Source organism: Anolis sagrei, chromosome 2, assembly GCF_037176765.1.
Source record: "Anolis sagrei isolate rAnoSag1 chromosome 2, rAnoSag1.mat, whole genome shotgun sequence".
In the NCBI taxonomy this organism is placed as follows: domain Eukaryota; kingdom Metazoa; phylum Chordata; class Lepidosauria; order Squamata; family Dactyloidae; genus Anolis; species Anolis sagrei.
The window spans coordinates 296,543,422-296,567,036 of NC_090022.1; the positions used below are offsets into that span (position 1 = coordinate 296,543,422).

Here is a 23,615-nt window from a genome sequence, read left to right on the forward strand (position 1 = left end):
ACTACCACTCTCATTAACTCAACAGGGCAATTGTTATAGAATCATAGGACCATAGAATCAAAGAGTTGGAAGAGACCTCATGAGCCATCCTGTCCAAGGAGCCTCCACCACACTCCGGGGCAGAGAGTTCCACTGCTGAATGGCTCTCACAGTCAGGAAGTTCTTCTTCATGTTCAGATGGAATCTCCTCTCTTGTAGTTTGAAGCCATTATTCCGTGTCCTAGTCTCCAAGGAAGCAGAAAACAAGCTTGCTCCCTCCTCCCTGTGGCTTCCTCTCACATATTTATACATGGCTATCATATCTCCTCTCATCCTTCTCTTCTTCAGGCTAAACATGCCCAGCTCCTTAAGCCACTCCTCATAGGGCTTGTCCTTGATCATTTTAGTCACCCTCCTCTGGACACATTCCAGCTAAGAGTCAATATTTCCCTTCAATTGTGGTGCCCAGAATTGGACACAATATTCCAGGTGTGGTCTAACCAAAGCGGAATAGAGGGGTAACACTACTTCCCTAGATCTAGACACTATGCTCCTATTGATGCAGGCCAAAATCATAGCTTAAGCTCTGTATTACTTCAATCACATGCTGAATGAATACAGTTACTATCAAAAACCATTGTTTGGGAGGCCATATGAATATTCTTCCTGTAGCCCCAAAAATGTTGATACACATATGTCAGACTTTCCCAATCCATGTGTCTTATCAATATTCAGGTTGAATTTGTCATGACAAAAATAAATAAAAAGAAATCCAGTGGAAAAGTTATGTATTCTGAAATCTGTATTTGTTATAAGTTGACATGAGTCATTTACAATAGGGAACAGGGAATAAATAAGGAGCTTTTGAGAACATCAGAGTTCTACCAGGGTTCTGTTGAGCTTCTCATAAGATCAAAGATTCCTTCTAGCAGAGGTCATATGTCCAGATATATTCTCAAAAGCAAAAGGACTAGAATCTTGAAACTAGTCTAGAATCTTAAAACTCAACTATGTTGAGTTTCAATAGAATAACAAGGTTGGAAGGTGCTCCAATGGCCACCCAGTCCAAGACCCAGGGAGTTGGACTAGATGGACATTGCTGTCGGTGTATTGTCAAAGGCTTTCATGGCCAGAATCACTAGGTTGTTGTAAGGTTTTTGGGCTGTATGGCCTCTATGAACCAGTTTGTAGATTAAGGTCTTCCGGGGAGGTCCTGCTCTCGGCCCCACTGTCTTCACAGGTGCAGATGGTGGGAATGGGGCTGAGAGCAGGACCTCCCCAGAAGATCTTAATCTACAAACTCATTCATAGAGGCCATACAGCCCAAAAAAAACGTACAACAACCTAGTGATTCTGGCCATGAAAGCCTTTGACAATACAAAGGGGGTCAGGGCCTTCTCGGTGGTGGCCCGATGGCTGTGGAACTCCCTCCCAAGTGAGATCAGGTCAGCCCTCTCCCTCCTGACCTTTAGGAGATAGCTAAAGACCTGGCTGTAGAACCAAGTGTTCAGCCCATCATAGGAATATTTAAAGTTAAAGCGAAAGTTGAAAGTGCAATGACCCAGGACTGTTTACGACAACATCTATGTCTCTGTGTGATAGGTGATGTTATTTTGTGTGATGTGTTTAATAATGTTTCATGTTTTATTAGGGGAGGGTCAATTTTAATGTGGTATACTGTTTTTATCGATGGCATTGAATTGTTGCCAACACTGTGAACTGCCCTTAGTCCGCCCTTAGAAGGGGTATACAAATATTGCAAATAACAACAACAACAACAACAATAATCCAGAAGCATTCTCTCCTGATGTTTTGCTTCTATCTATGGCAGGAAAAACTAGGAAAATTGGGTCTATATGCCTGTGAAATGTCCAAGGTGGGAGAAAGAACTCTTGTCTGTTGGAGGCAGGTGTGAATGTTTCAATTGGCCATAGGCTTTGCTATCTCTCCTAACTCTATGATACCATAAAGTCAAATCCTTTTGTTACAACCTTGAAATTTGGCTTTATCCCTTGTATAAAATGTGACTTTATAGGAAACTTAACTTTATTGAACACAACTTTTTCAGAAAGGTCAATTAACACTTTGGTTACATCCTGTTTAGATTACTGCAATGCTCTCTACGTGGGGTTGCCTCTGAAGACTGCCTGGAAGCTTCAATTAGTCCAATGTGCAGCAGCCAGACTACTAACGGGAGCGGGGTACAGGGAGCATACTACTCCTCTGTTGTGCCAGCTCCACTGGCTGCCAGTCAGCTTCCGAGCACAATTCAAAGTGCTGGTGTTAACCTATAAAGCCCTAAACGACTCTGGCCCAATTTACCTGTCCGAACGTATCCTCCTCTATGAACCATCAAGATTACTAAGATCATCTGGAGGGGCCCTGCTCTCGATCCCACCGGCCTCACAGGCACGGCTGGTGGGGACGAGAGACAGGGCCTTCTCGGTGGTGGCCCCTCGACTCTGGAACTCCCTTCCACTAGAGATCAGAACTGCCCCTTGTATCTTAACGTTCAGGAAACAGGTGAAAACTTGGCTTTGGGGATTGGCATTCGACGAATGAGCCATGATCCTGTGATATGGATGGATGACGACGAATAATGATTTTTGATGATGACTGACCACTGTAATCATATGACTGTATTTTGCTATTTTAATGTTTTAGTGTGATTTAGAATATGATGTTTTTATGACTGTCTGTAATATTGATGTTGGAAACCGGCCTGAGTCCCTCGAACGGAGGTGAGAAGACCGGTATACAAAACTGCTAAATAAATAAATAAATAAATAAATAAGCAACAGATCAAGTCTCATAGTTATGGGTTTCAACCCTAGACCTCAGAAAAAGATGCTACTTTTATGATGTATCTCTTTTTTGTAGCCCACTCTGTACTGGAGTTGGCTCTGAACTGAGAACTTGTGCAGGCAATGGTGGAGTCCTGGTTGCTAACGCTGCCTTCTTCTTTTTCTCTCCTTGTGTCTCCTTGCAGATGAACAGACCAATCCAGGTGAAACCAGCGGACAGCGAGAGCCGAGGAGGTAGTTGTGTTCTTTGTTTCTAGCCTCCAGTGTGGGGTGTAATTGTTGTCTGTGGCTTCTCATGGGCCGTGTGATCAATTAGTAACACAATCACTGCCAAAGCAAAATCCCCTCTGCCGCCAAGATGCTCTTTATTAAATCTCCTTCACTTCGACTTGCTTTTGCTCATATTCAATTATTATTTGATTTTGAAAGGCAGGGAAGTGCCAACCATGGCTCAGGAAACAAATAACAGCCTTGTTAAGAAATGGGCCTTGGCCGGCGGACTTAACAAAGTGAACGGTCTTGACTGCGGCATGAGTTTCGGGAGAGTCTCAGGAGGCCAAAGCAGAAAGTTTTATTCTCGTTCTGCTCTAATGTATTCCTTTGTGTTGTTGTTGCTTCTAAAGGGGGGACTCGAATCTGTCCACTTTGGAAGAAACTAACTTTGATCTAGAATGCAGTTGGCTGATTGCTGACCTGGAGGCATTTTAGACGGTCCCTGTTGGCCCTGCCATGTTTTAATCAAGGTGTGATTTAGAAAAAAAACACAAAACACAATGCTTATAGTTCTGCTTGTACAGAAAAGTGGGAACAAATAAATGGAACATAATAATGTTACACTTCCTCTTTGCATTTTAATGCAATGTCTGGGATATGCTTGAGCACAGCGGCTCTAAAAGAACAATGTTCCTATTACAAGAGGACAACTGCTTTACTACCAGGTCTGATCGCCCCTGTGTAGGCCTATTTCTGTGGCAAAATAGATTTTCTGTCTCCCATACGAGTGGTAGTAGCAATATTTGGATTTTCTACTTGAGAGTTGTGTTGTGTGGCTCTCATCTTGTTTACAATCAGGTCGTGTGTGCATCCAAAGCATGCTTAAACAAAATGTGTCTTGACTGCAGTCAGAGTCCTAGAACAAATTCCTCCAGACTTGCAAAAGTATTTTAATCAATGTTTACAACTGGGGGCTGTGCGGTAGTGGTTGGGGTGTGAAGGGATGGGTGTGTTGTTTTGTGGTGTGTACTGGGGAAAGCATTTAATTTCAATGTGTCATAGCACAATGACAGTAAAGCTGTTCTATTCTATTCTATTCTATTCTATTCTACTCTACTCTACTCTACTCTACTCTATTCTATTAAATCTTGGTTGCTGCTTTCCATTCCAGTTGAGGTAGATAGCCAACCACTCACCTCTCCCACCCTGGTTGCATCTACGTCAACCAAAACAATCTGGAGCGCTCTGCTCTGATGCAGCATGGGTTGGATCAGAGCCCTTTGCAAGTCCAGATTGCTGGCTTGGATAACAGTGCATTGGGGCCACCACCACCATTTCACTGAGCAAAGCATCTCCCTGGCAGAGCTTTGATGGTGATCTTGCTTTTGATGAGATAACAACATGGCATTCATTCTTAGGACCAGCAGAAGAAAGATCAACAGTGAGGCGTTACCAGCATGCTGCCTCTACTCAGCAGCAAAACAATGGGTCTGTTTGAGGTGTGGACACTACATCAGGCTCCAACTAGCCTTGTCCGGCTGTCCACACATAAAAAATAACACCAGAAACAACAACCTGTCCCTTGTTTCAGATCAATGGCTGGAAGTAGTATATATATAACCAGCCATACAATGTGTTGACTTTATGTACTATCTGCAAGGTGATTCTGTTTTATTTGGCCCTTGTAGACACAACCACTGTCGTCCTATCTTACATGTAGAGGTAACATCTTGGGGGAAGTCTGTGTACCTTATTTAATATCACAAGTGTCTTTAGATCTTTGCTGAAAAACATACTAGTGTGATGTAGTGTCGAAGGCTTTCATGGCCGGAATCACTGGGTTGTTGTAGGTTTTTTTCGGGCTATAAGGCCATGTACACAGCAACATCACAACCTGGACACAGCATTTTATTTGAGAACTCAGAAATGCTGGACCACTCTCACAACCACCATGTCAGACTACACAGAGAAGCCATTGAAATACAAAAGGATGTGGGCAATTTCAACAGAAAGGAGGAAACCATGAAAATGAACAAAATCTGGCTACCAGTATTAAAAAACTCTAAAATTACAACAACACAACAACAGAGAGGAAACAAACAAGGACATCTAATCACCTCTCAACAAAAGCTTGCTCTAGGCACTGACAGGCCATGATATGCTAATCAAGGTAGTCAGTTGAAACATTCACACCTAGCTCCAGCAGACAAGAGTCCTTTGTCTCACCCTGGTCATTCCACAGATATATAAACCCCTTTTCCTAATTCCAACAGACCTCACTACCTCTGAGGATGCTTACCATAAATGCAGGCAAAATGTCAGGAGAGAATGCCTCTAGACCATGGCCATATAGCTCTAAAAAACCTACAACAACCCATACCAGTGTGAGTTGATCTGACCTCGTAGTGAAGGGAGACTATTGGAAGAAAGGGGAAAGAATGAGAAGGAAGTGGGGAGAGAGTGAAACAAAAAGAGAATGGAGAAATATTCACTGTTGCACCTGGGCTCGATGCGTGCAAGCCAATGCAGAATGAAGGGAGAAGGAGAGAGCGGAGGCTGGAGGAGGGAGAGACAGTCTGCTGTCTGTCAAATGGGATGCACCCAAAATAATAATCAGAGCAGCCAATTTGCTGAGTGCTCCTTGAGGGTGTGTTGCCTGTGAACCAGCCGCCTTTACCAGGATTGCTAATAAGCAGGCGGGTCGTGAACAGTGTTCCAGAAAGGGATGCATACATATACACACACACACACACACTTTTGTGAAACTCTCTTGGCATTGCAGCTCCCTCGTCTTTCAGGAAGGTGCTCTGGAAGGGTGTGAGTGGGTGAATCATTTATACCTGTCACACACTCCCCGGTAGCCGCCCTCTTAGTATTTTAGCTAATTACTTTCCCCCTTTTCACCTCACTGGTGCCTTGTTTATTGCTCGTCTCGGCATTTTTATTATCATATGAAGCCCAGTTTGCAGGATTGGAATGGAAACCACGTTGTCCAGATTCCCCAAAGAGGAGCCTACTTCTGGGCCGGTGGAGCTGCTTGGAGGACGTTGTGACTCAAGGGCAATGATGGGAAGCTGAGCAATTGGAACATAAGGGAAGGGTTAAGTATGGAGGAGGCAGGGGATAGAATGAATCTGGGCTCAGTGCAAAGACCACAGCTAGTATCAGGGAGGCAAGCTGCATACTAACAAGAAAGCTGAATATCTTAGCCAAAGTGGCAGGAAATGTGGGGCATGGATATGTGGTCAGATGCAACAATGAGTACAAGACACCAGTCCTTTTTCAATGAGTGTTGTTGTGTGGCTTGCTGTCCTTCAGGACAGGAACTGAGATGTTCATATTAGGAAAAAAACTGTCTTGTTGCAAGTCCCACCACCATGAGAGGATAGGCAGTTATTTTAGATCACAGTTTCTCACAACCTCTGAGGATGCTTGCCATAGATGCAGGCGAAACGTCAGGAGAGAATGCCTCTAGAACATGGCCATGTAGCCTGAAAAAACCTATAACAACCCAGTGATTCTGGCCATGAAAGCCTTCAACGATACATTGTGCTCCTTAAGATGTTTTTGACTTCAGCTCCCATACTTTCTAACAGCTGGTAAGTTGGTTGGGATTTCTGAGTGCTGAAGTCCAAAACTCCTGGAAGAGCATAGTTAGAGAAACACTGCTCTAGAAAATGGCAGTGTGAAGAACTTACTTGATATTGTCTTAGGAATTTATCTAAATGGTCACCTTCTCTTGCATCAACTTGAAGATCTGAGATCTTCAGCGTAGGTCTTTCTTGAGTAAACCCAGGGAACAAGGAGGTATGTAGGATACAACATAGAGCCTTTTCTGTAGCAACACCTTGGAGCACCCAAAAGATGTCAGTCTAGCTTTACTCCTATTGAGCTTCCAGCAGCCAGTGAAAATTGCATTGTTTCACCTGACCTTTAAAACCAAGTTTGGAAGCAATGTTTTCCCTGCGTACTTTTGAAATGATGTTCAAGAACAGTTTTAATCTGCCAGAATGCTTTTCTCTGCTCCACACTGCCTTGGGAGCTCCAGAGGTCTGAGAGGTGATGAACAGATATTCTTAATAAACAAACAAGCAAAACAATAAAAGTGAGCAATGTCAACCAAGATGCATGGTCTTGGGCTCCCTGCTGTGCACCAGGAGCCTCCAGCTTAAAGTTCACGATGCTCAAGTCAAGCCAGTGAGTGTAGCTGTGGAGGGTGGCATGGAGTTTTGTGACAGGTCATCGCATCCTACAGAGAACATGTTTCTGATTTTATAACTGGGTCACAGGGAAGCTTTCCAGATGAAGGCCGCAGATCTGCCTAATAAGATATTTTCTGGTTTCTTATCTTTAAGAAATGGGCAAGTGACCCCAGAAATCTCATTGTTTACAAGGCCTCAGTAGGATAAACCATGAAAAAACTTGTCAGAATTTTAATCAAAATCCTTCCTTCCTATTGCAGTGCTTAAGTTGTTCCTTATCATTTCTGGAGGCACAACTTTATAAGTACAGCTCTTCTAAGGCAGTAGTCCTCAACCTGTGGGTCCCCAGATGTTTTGGCCTTCAACTCCCAGAAATTTCTGGTAAATTGGCTGAGATTTCTGGAAGTTGTAGGGCAAAACCCAAAATACCTTTCCGACCGCATCTTGGCCTACGAGCCCATTAGGGCCTTGAGATCATCTGGGGAGGCCCTTCTCTCGATCCCGCCTGCCTCACAGGCACGTCTGGCGGGGACGAGAGATAGGGCCTTCTCGGTGGTGGCCCCCCGGCTGTGGAACACCCTCCCTGTAGACCTCAGACAGGCGCCCTCCCTTATGTCATTCCGCAAGAGCCTAAAGACATGGTTATTTGAGAAGGTGTTTAACTAAGTGCTACGACAATTGGCAATGACGACTGGAACGGAATACGGATTACGAGATTGGTTGACGATTCTATGATGAGACGGCGCGGATGATTTAGTGTAGTTATATTATTGTTATGCATTGATAGTTATACTGTTATTTCTTTGTGTTCTGCCTTATTGTAAACTGTTTTTACATGTTGTACACCGCCGTGAGTCGCCCTAGGGCTGAGAACGGCGGTCAACAAATGAAGTAAGTAAGTAAATAAATAAATAAAACACCTGGGGACCCACAGGTTGAGAACCACTCTTCTCGGCACACTAGCTGTCAAAGTTGTGTGTATGATCATAGCACTTACCAGAAAAGTTTCAACTTAAAGACATCCATACTCCAAGGAGCTTCCAATCTATATTTTATCAGAAGGAAAGTCATCTGAGGAACAGCTGGAATCTGTACATGAAAGATCTGCACCAGCCTTTGCGTAGTTTAAGTTTGAAGGACTAGGTGACTGCCTGGAGTGAAAATGAAAAATATCCAAATGAACAATGAGATAGCATGGGTTTTCATAGAAGCATGGACTCCTAGAGTTAGAATACACACCAAGGACCATCCACTAAAACCCTATCATACCATGCAGGAAGACACAATCTAACCCCTCCCAAAGGATGGCCACCCAGACTCTGATTTAAAATCTCCAACAGTGTTTGGATGAAATTTATTTCCCTTCAGTTTGAATCCATAGGTCTGTTGTCCTAGTCTCTGGAACAGTAGAAAACAAGCTGGCTCTGTCTTCCATATGACATGCAAGCTTCTTCTGCTAACTCATTTAATAACATTAGTCTCAACATAATTTCTAGTCCTGAGCAGAACAGATGCACTGATGCAGTGGGACGAATGCCAGTATTGTCTTGTTGTTCAGCAACTGATTTCACCGGTCTCCAGTCTTTCAACCTGTTGAAAAGTTGCTTCATCTTGAATCTCTTCTAGCAGATTTTTCTACAATCTATGGGTGGCTGAATTAAAAGTCCGCTGAATGACAGTTGCCAGCCTAGGTAATAGCCAACATTTTGGGCTTTCTGCAGAAACTATTGATGTAATATGACTATTCTGAGATGTTTCAGTGACCATGTTTTGTACTAAATAGCATTTCCAAACTTGGTACAGAAGTAGCCCAATGTACAGTGCATTGCAGAAGTCCAGTCTTGCAGTTACTATTGCAAGGAGGGACTGGCACAATTCTTTGTCAATCTTTGCTTAGAGAGAGTTGTCATTTCATCCTGCAGTGCCCAGCACCACAGAACTCTATTTGAGGAAGATTTATTTGCTTTTGAGTTTTATGGGTGGGACTAGAAGATGTTTCACTGCCACAATATTGAAACTACAGCCCTGGTGCAGGACCTTGGTCTCTGAGTTGCAGTGTCTCAAACTTTAGGAACTCCTGCATAAAATAATTCTGTTTTACTATGGTGAGACAGAAGTTGGGTGGAGAGATAGTGTGAGCTTTGACACATTCTCATTGTCCATATTCTTCCCTCCCAACCACCTCCTCCTTCCTTCCTTCTTCTGTCTTTCTTTCCTTGTCTTTTCTCATTTTATCGAGGCTTTCCAAAATACAAACCTGAGCTCTTTGATGTAAAGGAGAACAGAAGTATGTGAAAGAAAGTCCAAAGGTTACTAGGAGTTCAAGTGGAGTCTATGCTTTGCACTGAGGGATTGGGAGGGGGTGATTCTCAGGGAGTCTCTGTTGCTTGGCATGGTGCTCCAGCCTCTTCTGCACGCGAGCCTACCCAGAACATCCCATTTCTCTCTCGTAGTGTGGAAACACAGATAGGATGCATGGCTGAGTGCTGATTGACGTTCTTGTCGAGTTACACCCATGAGACTGGCTTTCTTGGCAGGTTAAACTGGTGCCAATGAGGGTGTCCCATGTAAGACTTTCTTACAGTCTTATTTAATATGTTATTTTTGTTCTTTCTAGGGGTTTCCCTGGACCCAAATGTGTGCAGTGCATGTTAGATATAAAGTCAATCTTCTGTGCATGGGACATGACTATGTGTGTGACAGAAAACAAAATTTTGACTGGAATCTCATAAGTGACTTACACATAGTTGTACTTTTTCAGACATGTCATAATATCTGTATTTAATTGATGGCTGTGGAAGTATAGTAGGATATGTAATGCCACTGTAGATGAGAGGACAGATGACAACAAGAATCACTGGGTTGTACATTTGATTGCAAATTCAGTGTCTTGATTTAGTTGTATAACATTGCCATTCAGTTGGAGATTTTGCAAAGCACAATCAATTCATAACACCACATGTACAGATTTATGCTCCTTAACTAGAAACTTGGCCAGTGACTTTGGGCAAGTCTACACAAACATGAAAAGTCAGACTCATCCTGGGCAGGCTCCTGGCTCTCTTCATGACATTCAACTTTAGGTTATTCTGGATTAAACCAGATTTGCCTCATTTCAGGCATACTCGAACCACTCCGGGTCGCCTCTGGGCTGAGAGGGGCGGTATATAAATATAGTAAATAAATAAATACTCTGCAGTTTGCTTTAAACTTTGGAGTGTCCCATGGCTTCGGAACAGTTTAATCAGCTAGATCAGATCTGATCCAGACTAGTCTGCTATCCACAAGGGTCCCCACTGTGATCACCTTTTTCCTATGCTCATCAGCATTGAGAAAAGAGGCTGGATTGTGTTCACTGCCATCGCCACTCCAATTAGTCACAGAGTTCTGTGCAAGCTCCTCAATATCACCAGTACCTCACTGTGACATCAACACAAGCCCCTGCACCATCAGAAAGAAGGAACAGACTGATCTACCTATCTGTTTGGATTGTATGAACCTGGAGGACACCGGTTGGACAAAACAACTCTTGTGGTCTCTTCCAATTCCATGATACTATCAGCTCACCTCCTTTGTCCCTGGTCACATGGACACATCTACTGATATCAGGATGGGATGACTGTATTGGCCACGATCTCAGATGTAGCCCTGAGGCCAATCTGATCTTGGCCCAGCTGGACCATGAGTGCCAATCTGATGTTGCAGTGGGTTCATCAGCTCCAGATTTACCAGCCCGTGTATCCTTACTCTTTGTGTGGAAGGTTCCTTTTGCATGGAACAACCCAAAAGCCATTTCCTACGAGTCACTGTATCACCAGAACTTGAGCTCCACCTCCCTTTTAGGGACCTGTTGAATATACAGATTTTTTTTTTTTTTGCTAGGCTTACAGAACTTTTTCTTGTTTCCACGGCTGCTTCCCCGAAATTCCTCCAGGCAATAAACTGCCACATTTCACATTGGGCAGAATTCCAGGGAAATGTCATGCAGACTACACTAAAACTGGTTCAGCTGTCATTCCCTTTTGGAAAAGAATCTGCCGAACAGTGGTCCTGGTGGCAGTGATAGGGCAAAGACAGAGATTGCTAGCAATGAACGTTCAGCACCTTGTCAGGCTACAATGCCCCGGGGAAGTCATGACAGTTTTAGGCCAAGATTAGGGTTGTATAGTGTAAGTCTACGCATACACAATTATTCACTGATTGTTCTACATATCCTTTGTGGTGAATGGCAGTGTTGGGCAGTTGGACACACACCCAAATGTGGATATGCATTTCCATTTACACCTTGTGAGCTTCCATGCACACCCAAAAAAATTGCATATTTTCACAAGGAATGGCACCACATGTGCAACTATGTTGCCACAACTGAATATGGGTGTCTCATATATGTCAAAATATCTATTTACTTCCAGAAGTAAATTATAGTAATGGTTTGAGTGTTGGACTACAACTCTGTGGACCAAAACTTTGCTGTACCTTATTTATTTATTTATTTATTTATTTATTTATTTATTTGCTTGCTTGCTTTACTTCTATACCGCCTTTCTCAGCCAAAATGGCAACTCAAGGCGGTTTACATAGAAAAGGTAATCACAACAGTATCAAACAACAATATCAAAAGCAATTAAAACACATTATACAAAATATACCAAATCAAAACAACCATTATCCTAATCATAACGCCTCAGCAACAAGTCCGAATCAGAGTCCTTAATCATAATCCTTTATACCAATTCCTATGTTCGGTTGTACCATCTTCTCGTATTCATTGCACTATTTAGCCAAATGCTTGTTTGTAGAGCCAAGTCTTAACCTTCTTCCAGAATGCCAGCAATGAAGGGGCCTGTCTGATGTCCACAGGAAGGGCGTTCCAGAGCCGAGGGGCCACCACCGAGAAGGCCCTGTCCCTCGTCCCCGCCAACCGCCCCTGTGATGCAGGCGGGACCGAGAGCAGGGCCTCCCCAGACGATCTTAATGTCCTAGTCGGTTCATAGGTGGAGATGTGTTCGGAGAGGTAAGTGGGCCAGAACCGTTTAGGGCTTTATAGGCTAAGGCCAGCACCTTGAATTGTGCCTGGTAGCAGATTGGCAGCCAGTGGAACTGGCGCAACAGAGGAGTGGTGTGCTCCCTGAGTGCCGCTCCTGTTAGCAACCTGGCTGCCGAGCATTGGACCATTTGGAGCTTCCGAGCAGTCTTCAAGGGCAACCCCACGTAGAGAGCGTTGCAGTAGTCTAAGCGGGATGTAACCAGAGTGTGGACTACCATGGCCAAGTCAGACTTCCCTTAGAAATCAACTGGATAAATCTGAGCAAGTCATAACTCTCAGACCCAGAAAATTCTGTGAAAGGTTCACCTTAGGGTGACTGTAAGTTGATAATGGCCTGCAGGCACACAACAACAACATAAGTTTTAGTACTGCATTAGACCTCTGAGACACCAGAGTTCAGATTTCCAACCAGTCATGGAAAACCCTGGTGTGATCTTGGGCAAAACATGCTCTCTCAGCCTCAGAGAAATACAAGAGCAAACCTCCTTGACCAGAATCCTCCAAAATATAGAGTGGACTAGAAATGACTTGAAGGCACACAACAACAACAACAACAACAACAACAACCACCACCACCACCACCACTCAAGAAACAAAGAATATGAAGTTGAGATAATGCATTCAGCAAGGCAATGTGAAGATGAGCACCACCCCACAGAGTCAGACATGACTAAATTTAATGTCAGGAAACCTGTACCTGTACCTTTAAAGGCAATGTGGTGATATGTGGGTGATACTCTCTGAGTGAACCAGATACTCACTGGGTGAACTTGAACTCATTCTCACTTCAGTCTCTCTGTACCTGATCTACCTCACAAAGCTAAAATGCAGATGAAAACAATTATACACATTAGAATCATAGAATCAAAGAGTTGGAAGAGACCTCATGGGCCATCCAGTCCAACCCCCTGCCAAGAAGCAGGAATATTGCATTCAAATCACCCCTGGCAGATGGCCATCCAGCCTCTGTTTAAAAGCTTCCAAAGAAGGAGCCTCCACCACACTCCGGGGCAGAGAGTCCCACTGCTGAATGGCTCTCACAGTCAGGAAGTTCTTCCTCATGTTCAGATAGAATCTCCTCTCTTGTAGTTTGAAGCCATTGTTCCGCGTCCTAGTCTCCAAGGAAGCAGAAAACAAGCTTGCTCCCTCCTCCCTGTGGCTTCCTCACACATATTTATACATGGCTATCATATCTCCTCTCATCCTTCTCTTCTTCAGGCTAAACATGCCCAATTCCCTAAGCCGCTCCTCATAGGGCTTGTTCTCCTATGAACAAGCCCTGAGCACAGGCATGTAGCCGGGGGGGGGGGGGGCTTCAGCCCCCTCCTCGAAATTCTCATCGTGGTCCGCAAGAAGGCCTTACTGGTACATTATTTAAACTGATATGTTTATTCATATCATGATCCAATCACCATGCTCAATATATCCCATATGCATGGGGGTATTGGGGTAACGATACAAAAGGTTTGCTAGGATAGACACTCTTTCACTCAGACTCAGCCTCCCCCCCCAATCAAACTCAGCTAACCCCCCCCCCCCCCGAATCAAAATCCTGGCTACAGGCCTGCCTGAGCATGATGGAAAAAAGGCAGGGTACATTTGAGCAACACTGAACATTAAGTAACCAGGGAGTTCCATACTTTGTCAAATAAACCAAATGAGGGGCAAGGATAAAAATTTGGACCCTGAGTCATTAAGCAGTAAAGGGGGAGAGTGGGGATTTATCACCCCCCCCCCCCCCCCCATCATATCTGGAAGACCCGTAAAGTTCTCAATCTCATTTTGGTTACATTTCTCTAGTTCTCTTAGATGTTCTCAATTCCATTTTCTATTGGAAGACTTTTCTTCTTTCAGAAAATCATGCCTCAATATTTTTTCCCTTCTAAAGATAAACATTTGTGTACACATTTTCACTCATGGGTGCCTTTTGATGCACCTTTGATGAGGTTTTTGCAATGTGTTGATGTGCATTTTGCAAGCCGACACAGTGTTACTCTTGTAACTTCCCACAAATATATAGGCATGGCTTATCTGCATTTTTTTTCTTTGCCAAAATCCATTACAAGCCTTGCAAATCTACTGATGTTGGATTCAAGATAAACTCCACTCTACTACCAGTCTAAAGAGGTGGAAAATGGACTTTTTTCATAGGGAATAAATTTCTTTTCCATCCTGACACAGAAAAAAAAGAAATATCATAGTAGCATTGAACTTCAGAGTTGGAAAAGTCTATAAGGGCCATCTAGTCCAACCCCATCCTGCCATGCAATATAGTCAGCACTGGACTTGTGCATCCTGGGCAAACCACAATCAGTTTCAGTGTTCCAGATTTTGGTGGGGGCCCTGATCTGCTTTTTTGGGGACCTCTCAAATTTGAAATATCTGTTTTTGCTCTGGGGTGCTGACAGATTTATTTTCTATCCAAGCCATTATCAAGAGAGAGGGCTTCCTAGACTCCCCTTCCCATCATTTGGGCATTTAAGCTGTTTCCACTCTAGAGGAGATTTGATGCAGGCAGGTACACACACTTTCTCTCAAAGGCCTGCACCGTGCCACATACTCTTTCCAAGGCATTCAAAGGAGACTTCTTAAAGATGTTTCTACTCTAGAGGAGACAGCGCTGCAGGCACTGGCATGTGTGTTTTCTCTCCCAGCCTTGCAGCATGCCACATGCTCCTTCCAAGTCATTTAAAGGAGAGCTTCTGAAAGCTATTTCTACTCTAGAGGAGACAGCGCTGCAGGCACTGACATGCATGCTTTCTCTCCCAGAGCTGTACCACACCACACACTCTTTCCAAGCCATTCAAATGAGATAATGCATGTAGCAACTTCTTAAAGCTATTTCTACTCTAGAGGAGATGGCACTGCAGGCAGGCAGGCATGCTTTTTGGCGGCTTCTTATCTGTTTCTACTCTAGAGGAAAGGTGCTGCAGACATTGGCGTGCATGCTTTCTCTCCCAGGCCTGCACCACACCACACACTCTTTCAAATTAGGGATTGGGGGGTTTCATTTTGTTTACTGGGATTAATAAAAAAGATTAAACTGTGATGTCGAAAAGCAGAGGAGGAGACGAGATCGGCTCCCACTTTCTTTCATGGCTCTTCCCGTTTTATGCTCGTGAAGTTACCAAAGATACTGAAAGAAAAATCCATGCACAAGTTTAGTCAGCACTCCACATTTGCCATGGTTATGGGCATAGCAAATAGAAAAAAATACATGAATAAAGACATTGCTATTTTTAAAACTGAGAGAGCACCTCTTTAAGAATTTTGAGATCTTCCAGTATTTATTTGTTGTGTCAGGGCAACCAGTCAATTGTATTACATTTCTAACAGAACAAAACAAACAAACAAACAAACAAAATACAAAATTTGCGAGTTTGGTAGTTGATTAAATGTCCTTTGACCAGTAGCTGGCCACTTGGTGTGCTTCTGGTGTTGCTGCAAGAAGGTCCTCCATTGTGCATGTGGCAGGGCTCAGGTTGCATTGCAGCAGGTGGGCTGTGGTTTGCTCTTCTCCACACTCTCATGTCGTGGATTCCACTTTCTTGAGGTTGGCTCTGCATCTCGTGGTGCCAGAGCAGTCTTTTCAGCGCCTTCCAAGTCTCTCATTTGGTATCAGCCATTGGTTGAGGTTCTGGGTTTGAGCCTGCCACTTTTGGACTCTCGCTTGCTGGGGTGTTCCAGTGAGTGTCTCTGCAGATCTTAGAAAACTATTTCTTGATTTAAGTCGTTGACGTGCTGGCTGATACCCAAACAGGGGATGAGCTGGAGATGTCTCTGCCTTGGTCCTTTCACTATTGGCTGCTACTTCCCGGCGGATGTTAGGTCGTGCAATACCTGCTAGACAGTGTAATTTCTCCAGTGGTGTAGGGCGCAGACACCCTGTGATAATGCGGCATGTCTCATTAAGAGCTGCATCCACTGTTTTAGTGTGGTGGGATGTGTTCCACACTGGGCATGTGTACTCAGCAGCAGAGTAGTATAGCGCAAGGGCAGATGTCTTCCAGTGCTACTCTATGGTAAACATCTGCTGGAAGCTGGACAGAGAATGGCATTGGAGAGCCTAGATACTTCTAGAGAGAACAATTTTCATCAAGCCCATGAAGAACTGACCCTTCAGAAGTCAAAAATGCAAGGGGCAACAGTACATACTTAAAGCAACCCTGAGATATAACATACAAGAGCTGTGAGTGTCTATAAACTGCCCAAATAAATAGAAACTACGCCTTTTACAGAAACTGGGATCCCATTATTGTACATATATATTGTATGCACCTGTGAGAGTGCACACAGGTTACCTACCAATTGATTATTATGGGCATTCCAAACACATAATAATTTGCAAAACTCTTCACTAAACTCTGCCATCAGAGTAGTAGAATAATGGCTCAGAGTGCAACTCCTTTATGGCAAGGCGGCAGCCTCTCTTTCCAACAGTCTCCTTATTACCCAAGGCTACGATAACCCCCTCCTCACATTGGTGTTTTATAGCACATCAACAGCAAATGTGTTCCCTTTATTGGAAGTGATGTGCATTTGGCTATAATACAGTGGGATTTGTGCAATCCATATGGATGTGTTAACCATCCGATGAACTGGCTCGCCGAGCAGTCGCCATTGCAAAGGCTTTATTGAATTTTTATTTATTTATTTGCCTCTGAGGGAGGGCTGCTGCTGCTGCCGCTGCCATGGATTTGCTTTTGAAATAGGCAGGATAGGCTTTTGCAAAGATTTGTAATTTGGAAAGGAATAGAATGGAGGGGAAAATTCCCAGGGAATCCAGAAGTGAGAGCACTCGGCATTGGCATTCACGTTATTATTAACTCTGCTTCCTGGCAGGAATGTGTTTCGAAAACAACAAAAATACAGAACACATGTTATTAAAATTATCATCCTATCCAGCTGAAGCAAGTAACACAATCTGACAATAGTGAAAGCGAAGGGGAGATAATCAAAAAATATTACAAAACTGTTTACATAAAAATAAATATCAGATGGCATTCTGTATTGCAATTTTGTAAGGTCTGTAACAGCTCTGTAATCTGTAAGAGTATGCTGTCTTCCTGTTTGTTGCTGTTGTGTGTCTTCAAGTTGTTTTAAACTTATGGAGACATTAAGGCAAACCTATCCTGGGGTTTTCTTGGAAAGATTTGCTCCAAAGAGATTTGCCATGGCTTGGTCTGAGACTGAGGGCCCATCTACATTGGCTGATCATAGAATAATAGAATCAAAGAGTTGGAAGAGACCTCATGGGCCATCCAGTCCAACCCCATTCTGCCAAGAAGCAGGAATACTGCATTCAAATCACCCCTGACAGATGGCCATCCAACTTCTGTTTAAAAAAATCCAAAGAAGGAGCCTCCACCACACTCCGAGGCAGAGAGTTCCACTGCTGAACGGCTCTCACAGTGAGGAAGTTCTTCCTCATGTTCAGATGGAATCTCCTCTCTTGTAGTTTGAAGCCATTGTTCCATTGCATCCTAGTCTCCAGGAAAGCACAAAACAAGCTTGCTCCCTCCTCCCTGTGGCTTCCTCTCACATATTTATACATGACTATCATATCTCCTCTCAGCCTTCTCTTCTCATCCTGTGTTGATGGCAGATTCACCTGGGGCATCCACATGACACACCCAGTCTAATGTGCTTTAACCTGGGGTAAACTGTTTCATGTGGTTTACACCTGGTTTAAAAAAATAACTACATGGATTCAGATCTTCCTTGAAAAACCAGATTTTTGAAGACACCTAGGGTTGCTCTCCACAATCAACATGGGTGAGGATATATGGCCTCACCCCGCCAATGAGGTGGGGGTTTGCCCCTGTGTGTGGCCTCACAATGTGGCACAAATCAACATTATAAATGCCAGTTTATGGTGCATTTTGCCTGTGGCACAAATCAACATTATAAATGCCACTTTATGGTGCATTTTGCCTGTGTGGAAATGGCCTGAGACAACGTGTCTTCTCAAATTCATCAAATAACAGCCCTTCCACACAGCCATATAACCCAGAATATCAATGCAGATAATCCACAGACTGCGCTCTGATACCACGAGATGCAGAGCCAACCTTAAGAAATGGGGGCTACAAAGTGGAATCCACAACATGCGAGTGTGGAGAAGAGCAAACTACAGACCACCTGCTGCAATTCAGCCTGAGCCCTGCCACATGGACAATGGAGGACCTCCTTGCGGCAACACCAGAGGCACTCCAAGAGGCCAGATACAGGTCAAAGGACATGTAATCAACAACCAAGCTTGCAGACTTTGTGTTTTGTATGTTTGTTTGCTTGTTTGTTAAAAATGCAATACAACTGTTTGGTTTGCTCCTGACATGATAAATAAATAAATCCACAATATCTACTTTGAACTGAATTATCTGAGTCTGCACTGCCATAAAATCCAGTTCAATGTGGATTTTATACAGTTGTGTGGAAGGGCCTAAGTTTCATGGGAGAGCAGGGATTTGAATCCAAAATTGCAGTCCAGTGCTAAAACCACTACACCTTGCTGAGTTCTTAACTGTAAGACTATATAAATGCCCCAAAGTCCACCTTAAAGGTCAGCAGATGACTTGGACAAAGGATGTCTATTTAGGTGAAAGGAGGAAGATGATTCATCCACCACCAGCACTCCCTGGCACCAAGGAAGCCTGCAAAAATTAGGAAGCAGAAGCCATATCCCTATTGGGTTGTTGTAGGGTTTTTTTGGGCTATATGGCCATAGTCTAGAGGCATTCTCTCCTGACGTTTCACCTGCATCTATGGCAAGCATCCTCAGAGGTAGTGAGGTCTCTGAGGATGAACCTATAACAACCCAGTGATTCCAGCCATGAAAGCCTTCGACAACACAGATCCCAATTGTTTTATTCAGCCTTATTCACTAATAGGAGGGAAGTAGGAACACCATGCTTTTTGCACCCCAATGAGAAGCTCAATGGGAGCCCAAGCCATGGCTTACATGACTGATGTGAAATATTTGCAGTAGCATTTTGTGCAGGCATGCCACAGGTATTTCTATGTAGAATGCTTTCCAATAACACTTTGTAAGCTACAAATATTAAGACAATATTAAGTAGAAATATTTGGGGAATGTTCCTCTTCAGAGGGAAGAAAATTACAGAAAATGTCACTTTTGCATGTGAGAATGCAAAGTATTTGACACAGAACAGTGTTTAGTGCAAAAAAGTTGCATTTTGCAAGAGAACTAGATTTTTGCACCAGGAAATGTTGCAATTTTCCCCCATTACCCCAAAAAGGGAGGAAGTAAAAATGCACACAATTCAGACACTTTTGGAAGTGTTCATTCTTATACAGGGTTATTGTAAGTTTTTCTGGGCTTTATGGCCATGGTCTAGAGCAGGCCTGTAGCCAGGATTTCGTTTCGGGGGGGGGGGGGGGGTGAATTTTTTTCAAGGGGGGTTCAGGGGGGGCTGAGTTTCGGGGGGGCTGAGTCTGAGTGAAAGCCTAGCAAACCTTTTATATCATTACCCCAATACCCCCATGCATATGGGATATATTGAGTAGGGGTGATCAGATCATGATATGAATAAACATAGCAGTTTAAATAATGCACCAGTAAGGCCTTTTCGCGAACCACCATAGAATTTCGGGAGGGGGGGCTGAAGCCCCCCAAGCCCCCCAAGCCCCCCCCCCCCGGCTACATGCCTGGTCTAGAGGCATTCTCTCCTAACGTTTCGCCTGCATCTATGGCAAGCATTCTCAGAGGTAGTGAGGTCTGTTGGAACTAGGAAAAAGTGTTTATATATCTGTGGAATGACCAGGGTGGGACAAAGGACTCTTGTCTGCTGGAGCTAGGTGTGAATGTTTCAACTGACCACCTTGATTAGCATATAATGGCCTGACAGTGCCTAGAGCAAACCTTTGTTGAGATGTGATTAGATGTCCTTATACATCTTCCAAGACCAAAGAGTGCACTGAAAATAGGTGCAGGAAGTGCATATGGATCTTTGGTAGGTTTTTCAAGTTTTTTCCCCCAAAAAAGAGAGAGAGAGAGAGAAGGAGAGAGATGGATCAATAAAAGAGTAGTTCAATTACCTATTAGTGCCCATTTGTAATCAGAGTGATAGCAGAATCACCCCAGACTGCTATTTCTTTAGGTAATACTTTTAGGATTTTCATCATTCTGTTGACAGACTGCCTGGGGCACTTTGTGGCAGAAGAGAAAGGAGAAGACGAGGCAGAAGATGGCATTAGGCCGTCAAACAGGTGTTAGTCCTAATCCTGACCTCCACGTGTTACCTTGTGTAATGGGAATCTGTCATAGCCCTGCTGTCAGTTAGACTATCTCTTCTCTGCAGCTGGAGCACTACGCAGGAAAGGACGCCCCATCCTCTGGGCACAAAGGGATCAACATCAGCTCAGTCCAACTCAAATCCCGTGAACAAACACCAGGTTGGAGATATTTAAAGCTCCTTTCAAGCGGCTGACTTATTATTTTCCCTGCCTCTCTTTACACAAAGCACTTGCTCCCTTTCCTAAAGCCCCAGATGTCGGGTGTTCATGAGGAAAAAGGAGATGAACAGGTAATGACCATGCTGAAGTCTCGCTGTCTACCTTTTGGAAGGAATGGTGAAACCATGGAATTATCTTTGGCAAGCAAAGCATCCGTTTCTCAGAGTGAGGAGGAAGCAATATTTGCCTTTCTTTCAGGGGAGGGATTGTTGTCAATAGGATGCCGTTGTGCCCTTTTGAAATAGTGTTACATGGGAGCCTGCTTGCACACTAGGCTGAACAAAAATAGTGTTTTCCCCACAATCTACAACGATGGAAGCTGCTTCATAGTTTCTAGATCTAGGGAAGTCATGCTACCCCTCTATTCTGCTCTGGTTAGACCACACGTGGAATATTGTGTCCAATTCTGGGCACCACAATTGAAGAGAGATATTGACAAGCTGGAATGTGTCCAGAGGAGGGCGACTAAAATGATCAAGGGTCTGGAGAACAAGCCCTATGAGGAGCGGCTTAAGGAGCTGGGCATGTTTAGCCTGAAGAAGAGAAGGCTGAGAGGAGATATGATAGCCATGTATAAATATGTGAGAGGAAGTCATAGGGAGGAGGGAGCAAGCTTGTTTTCTGCTTCCCTGGAGACTAGGACACAATGGAACAATGGCTTCAAACTACAAGAAAGTAGATTCCATCTGAACATGAGGAAGAACTTCCCAACTGTGAGAGCCGTTCAGCAGTGGAACTCTCTGCCCTGGAGTGTGGTGGAGGCTCCTTCTTTGGAAGCTTTTAAACAGATGGCCATCTGTCGGGGGTGATTTGAATGCAACATTCCTGCTTCCTGGCAGGGGGTTGGACTGGATGGCCCATGAGGTGTCTTCCAACTCTTTGATTCTATGATTCTATGATTCACCAGATGTGGCAAGGAGAGACCCCAATTTAAGAGGCACTCAAATCACTTTAGATCATGGAGGATAAAGTCATTACACATGGTAATGATTGTTTATCAATCTGAATGGAATAGTAGTCTATAATAGCACAGGAGACAGAAATTATGTAACAAAATTTCAAAAACAACATGCGCCTGGTTTGAAAGTGTTGTTTCCTGTTTAATTGTGTGCTACTTCTTTGGAGAGTAGTTTTTCTACTCCATGAACTTTGTTTTTGTGACCACCACAAACTAGATTGTACTGGTTGAGACTAAAAGAGATATTAATTGAAAAGCAATAGCAAAATGAACTGCAGGATGTCCTGCAAAAACAAAGTTGTGGCAATGTATTGTCGAAGGCTTTCATGCCGGAATCACTGGGTTGTTGACGTCAAGAGAGAATGCCTCTAGACCATGGCCATATAGCCCGAAAAAACCTACAACAACCCAAAGTTGTGGCAGTTTAGTAATCCGTTTCCATGTTTTTATGATACAAAATCATATGGTGGAGGCTCCTTCTTTGGAGGTTTTTAAACAGAGATTGGATGGCCACATGTTGGAGTGATTTGAATGTGATTTTTCTGCTTCTTGGCAAAATGGGGTTGGACTGGATGGCCCACAAGGTCTCTTCCATCTCTAGGATTCTATGATTCTCTGAATCAAAGAGGAAATGACATTCATAACCCAGGAACACAAATCGTGTTGTGTAGTGTCATAGTACAAGCATTGTTTTCAATGGTGGGCTAGGACATGGGGAGAATGTATTTATTTATTTATTTTGGGTACTTCTACCCCACCCTTCTCAACTCCCTAAGGGGGACTCAGGGCGGCTTCCAACCAGTATATGTTGATGCCTACAATTCACACAATAAAAAACATAACAACAGTAATTATAACAATTAAAACATTACATTAATACAATAAAAATACAATAAAAAGCCAGCCTGGTGGCCATCGTTTTGCCAAGAATTTGAGTCTCCATTCAAATATGGAAGCCCATTTAGTGATCTTGGAAAAATCATAGAATCATAGTATAGAACCCTAGAGGAAGGAAAGAATAAAATCTTTCTCAACATTGCCATAAGTGAGAGGTTTGCCATCTCAAGAGTGGACTACTGTAATGCCCTTTACATTGGCCTTCCTCTGTCAGTGATCCAGAAGTGGGTACAAAATGCAGCTGCTTGGCTTCTTGCGGGATTCCAATGAGATGCCACATAACACCAATCTTCCGGCAGCTGCATTGGTTACCAATTGAGCACCAGATTCACTTTCAAAGTGATGGTACTTACATTTAAGGCCTTGCATGGTCTGGGGCCGATGTACCTGAGGGACCGCCTCACCCCCTACCAACCCCAGAGATCCCTCCGCTCTGAGGACCAAGATCTATTGGAAATTCCCAGTGTCAAGACCTTGCGTATAACAGCAACCAGACGCAGAGCCTTTACAGCAGTGGCACCATCACTCTGGAATACTCTGCCACCTGAAGTCCATGGAGCCAGCATGATGCATTAGTTTGAGTGTTGGAGTAGGATTCTGGGAGACTGGGACTGGAATCCCTACTTAGCCATGGAAACCCATTGAGCAATCTTGGGCAAGTCATACTTCAGGCTCAGAAGAAGGCAATAACAAAACCCATCTGAATCAAATTTGCCAACAAACTCCAAGGCAAGGGTTCTTGGGATTTGGAGGCTACTTGAAGGCCAAAAACAAGAAATAGAGAAATCATGGGGGCACGCATAATTTTCAGAGCTGGCTTGTGGGTTTGCAGATCAGTAGTGGGTCAGTTGTAGCCTTCTTTGATCCCAGATCTTTCCCAGAGCTTTATCCTACTTCTCCTCATTTATAGACAGCTTCAGCATATCATTATTTCCATTCTTCTTTAAAGTTGCTTTCTAAGCTCCACATGGAGTCTGTCATTAGAGACAAAATTCTCTGCTCACACTTTTCTCATTTACAAGAACAAAAAATTAAAGTTT

At 43.7% G+C, this 23,615-nt stretch overlaps 1 protein-coding gene across 9 annotated transcripts in view; it reads left to right on the top strand.

The window, feature by feature from the left end:
* The window catches only part of CELF4 (CUGBP Elav-like family member 4), a 1,028,038-nt gene that overhangs the window by 624,442 nt on the left and 379,981 nt on the right, over positions 1-23,615 (top strand). For all 9 annotated transcript variants that reach the window (XR_009630571.2, XM_060761189.2, XM_060761193.2 and 6 more), the window contains exon 3: positions 2,969-3,017. Coding sequence is in view for 8 of the 9 variants with exons in the window: in XM_060761189.2 (XP_060617172.1) it covers positions 2,969-3,017 (49 nt within the window). In the remaining variant the exon portion in view is untranslated. The remainder of the gene's footprint in view (positions 1-2,968; positions 3,018-23,615) is intronic.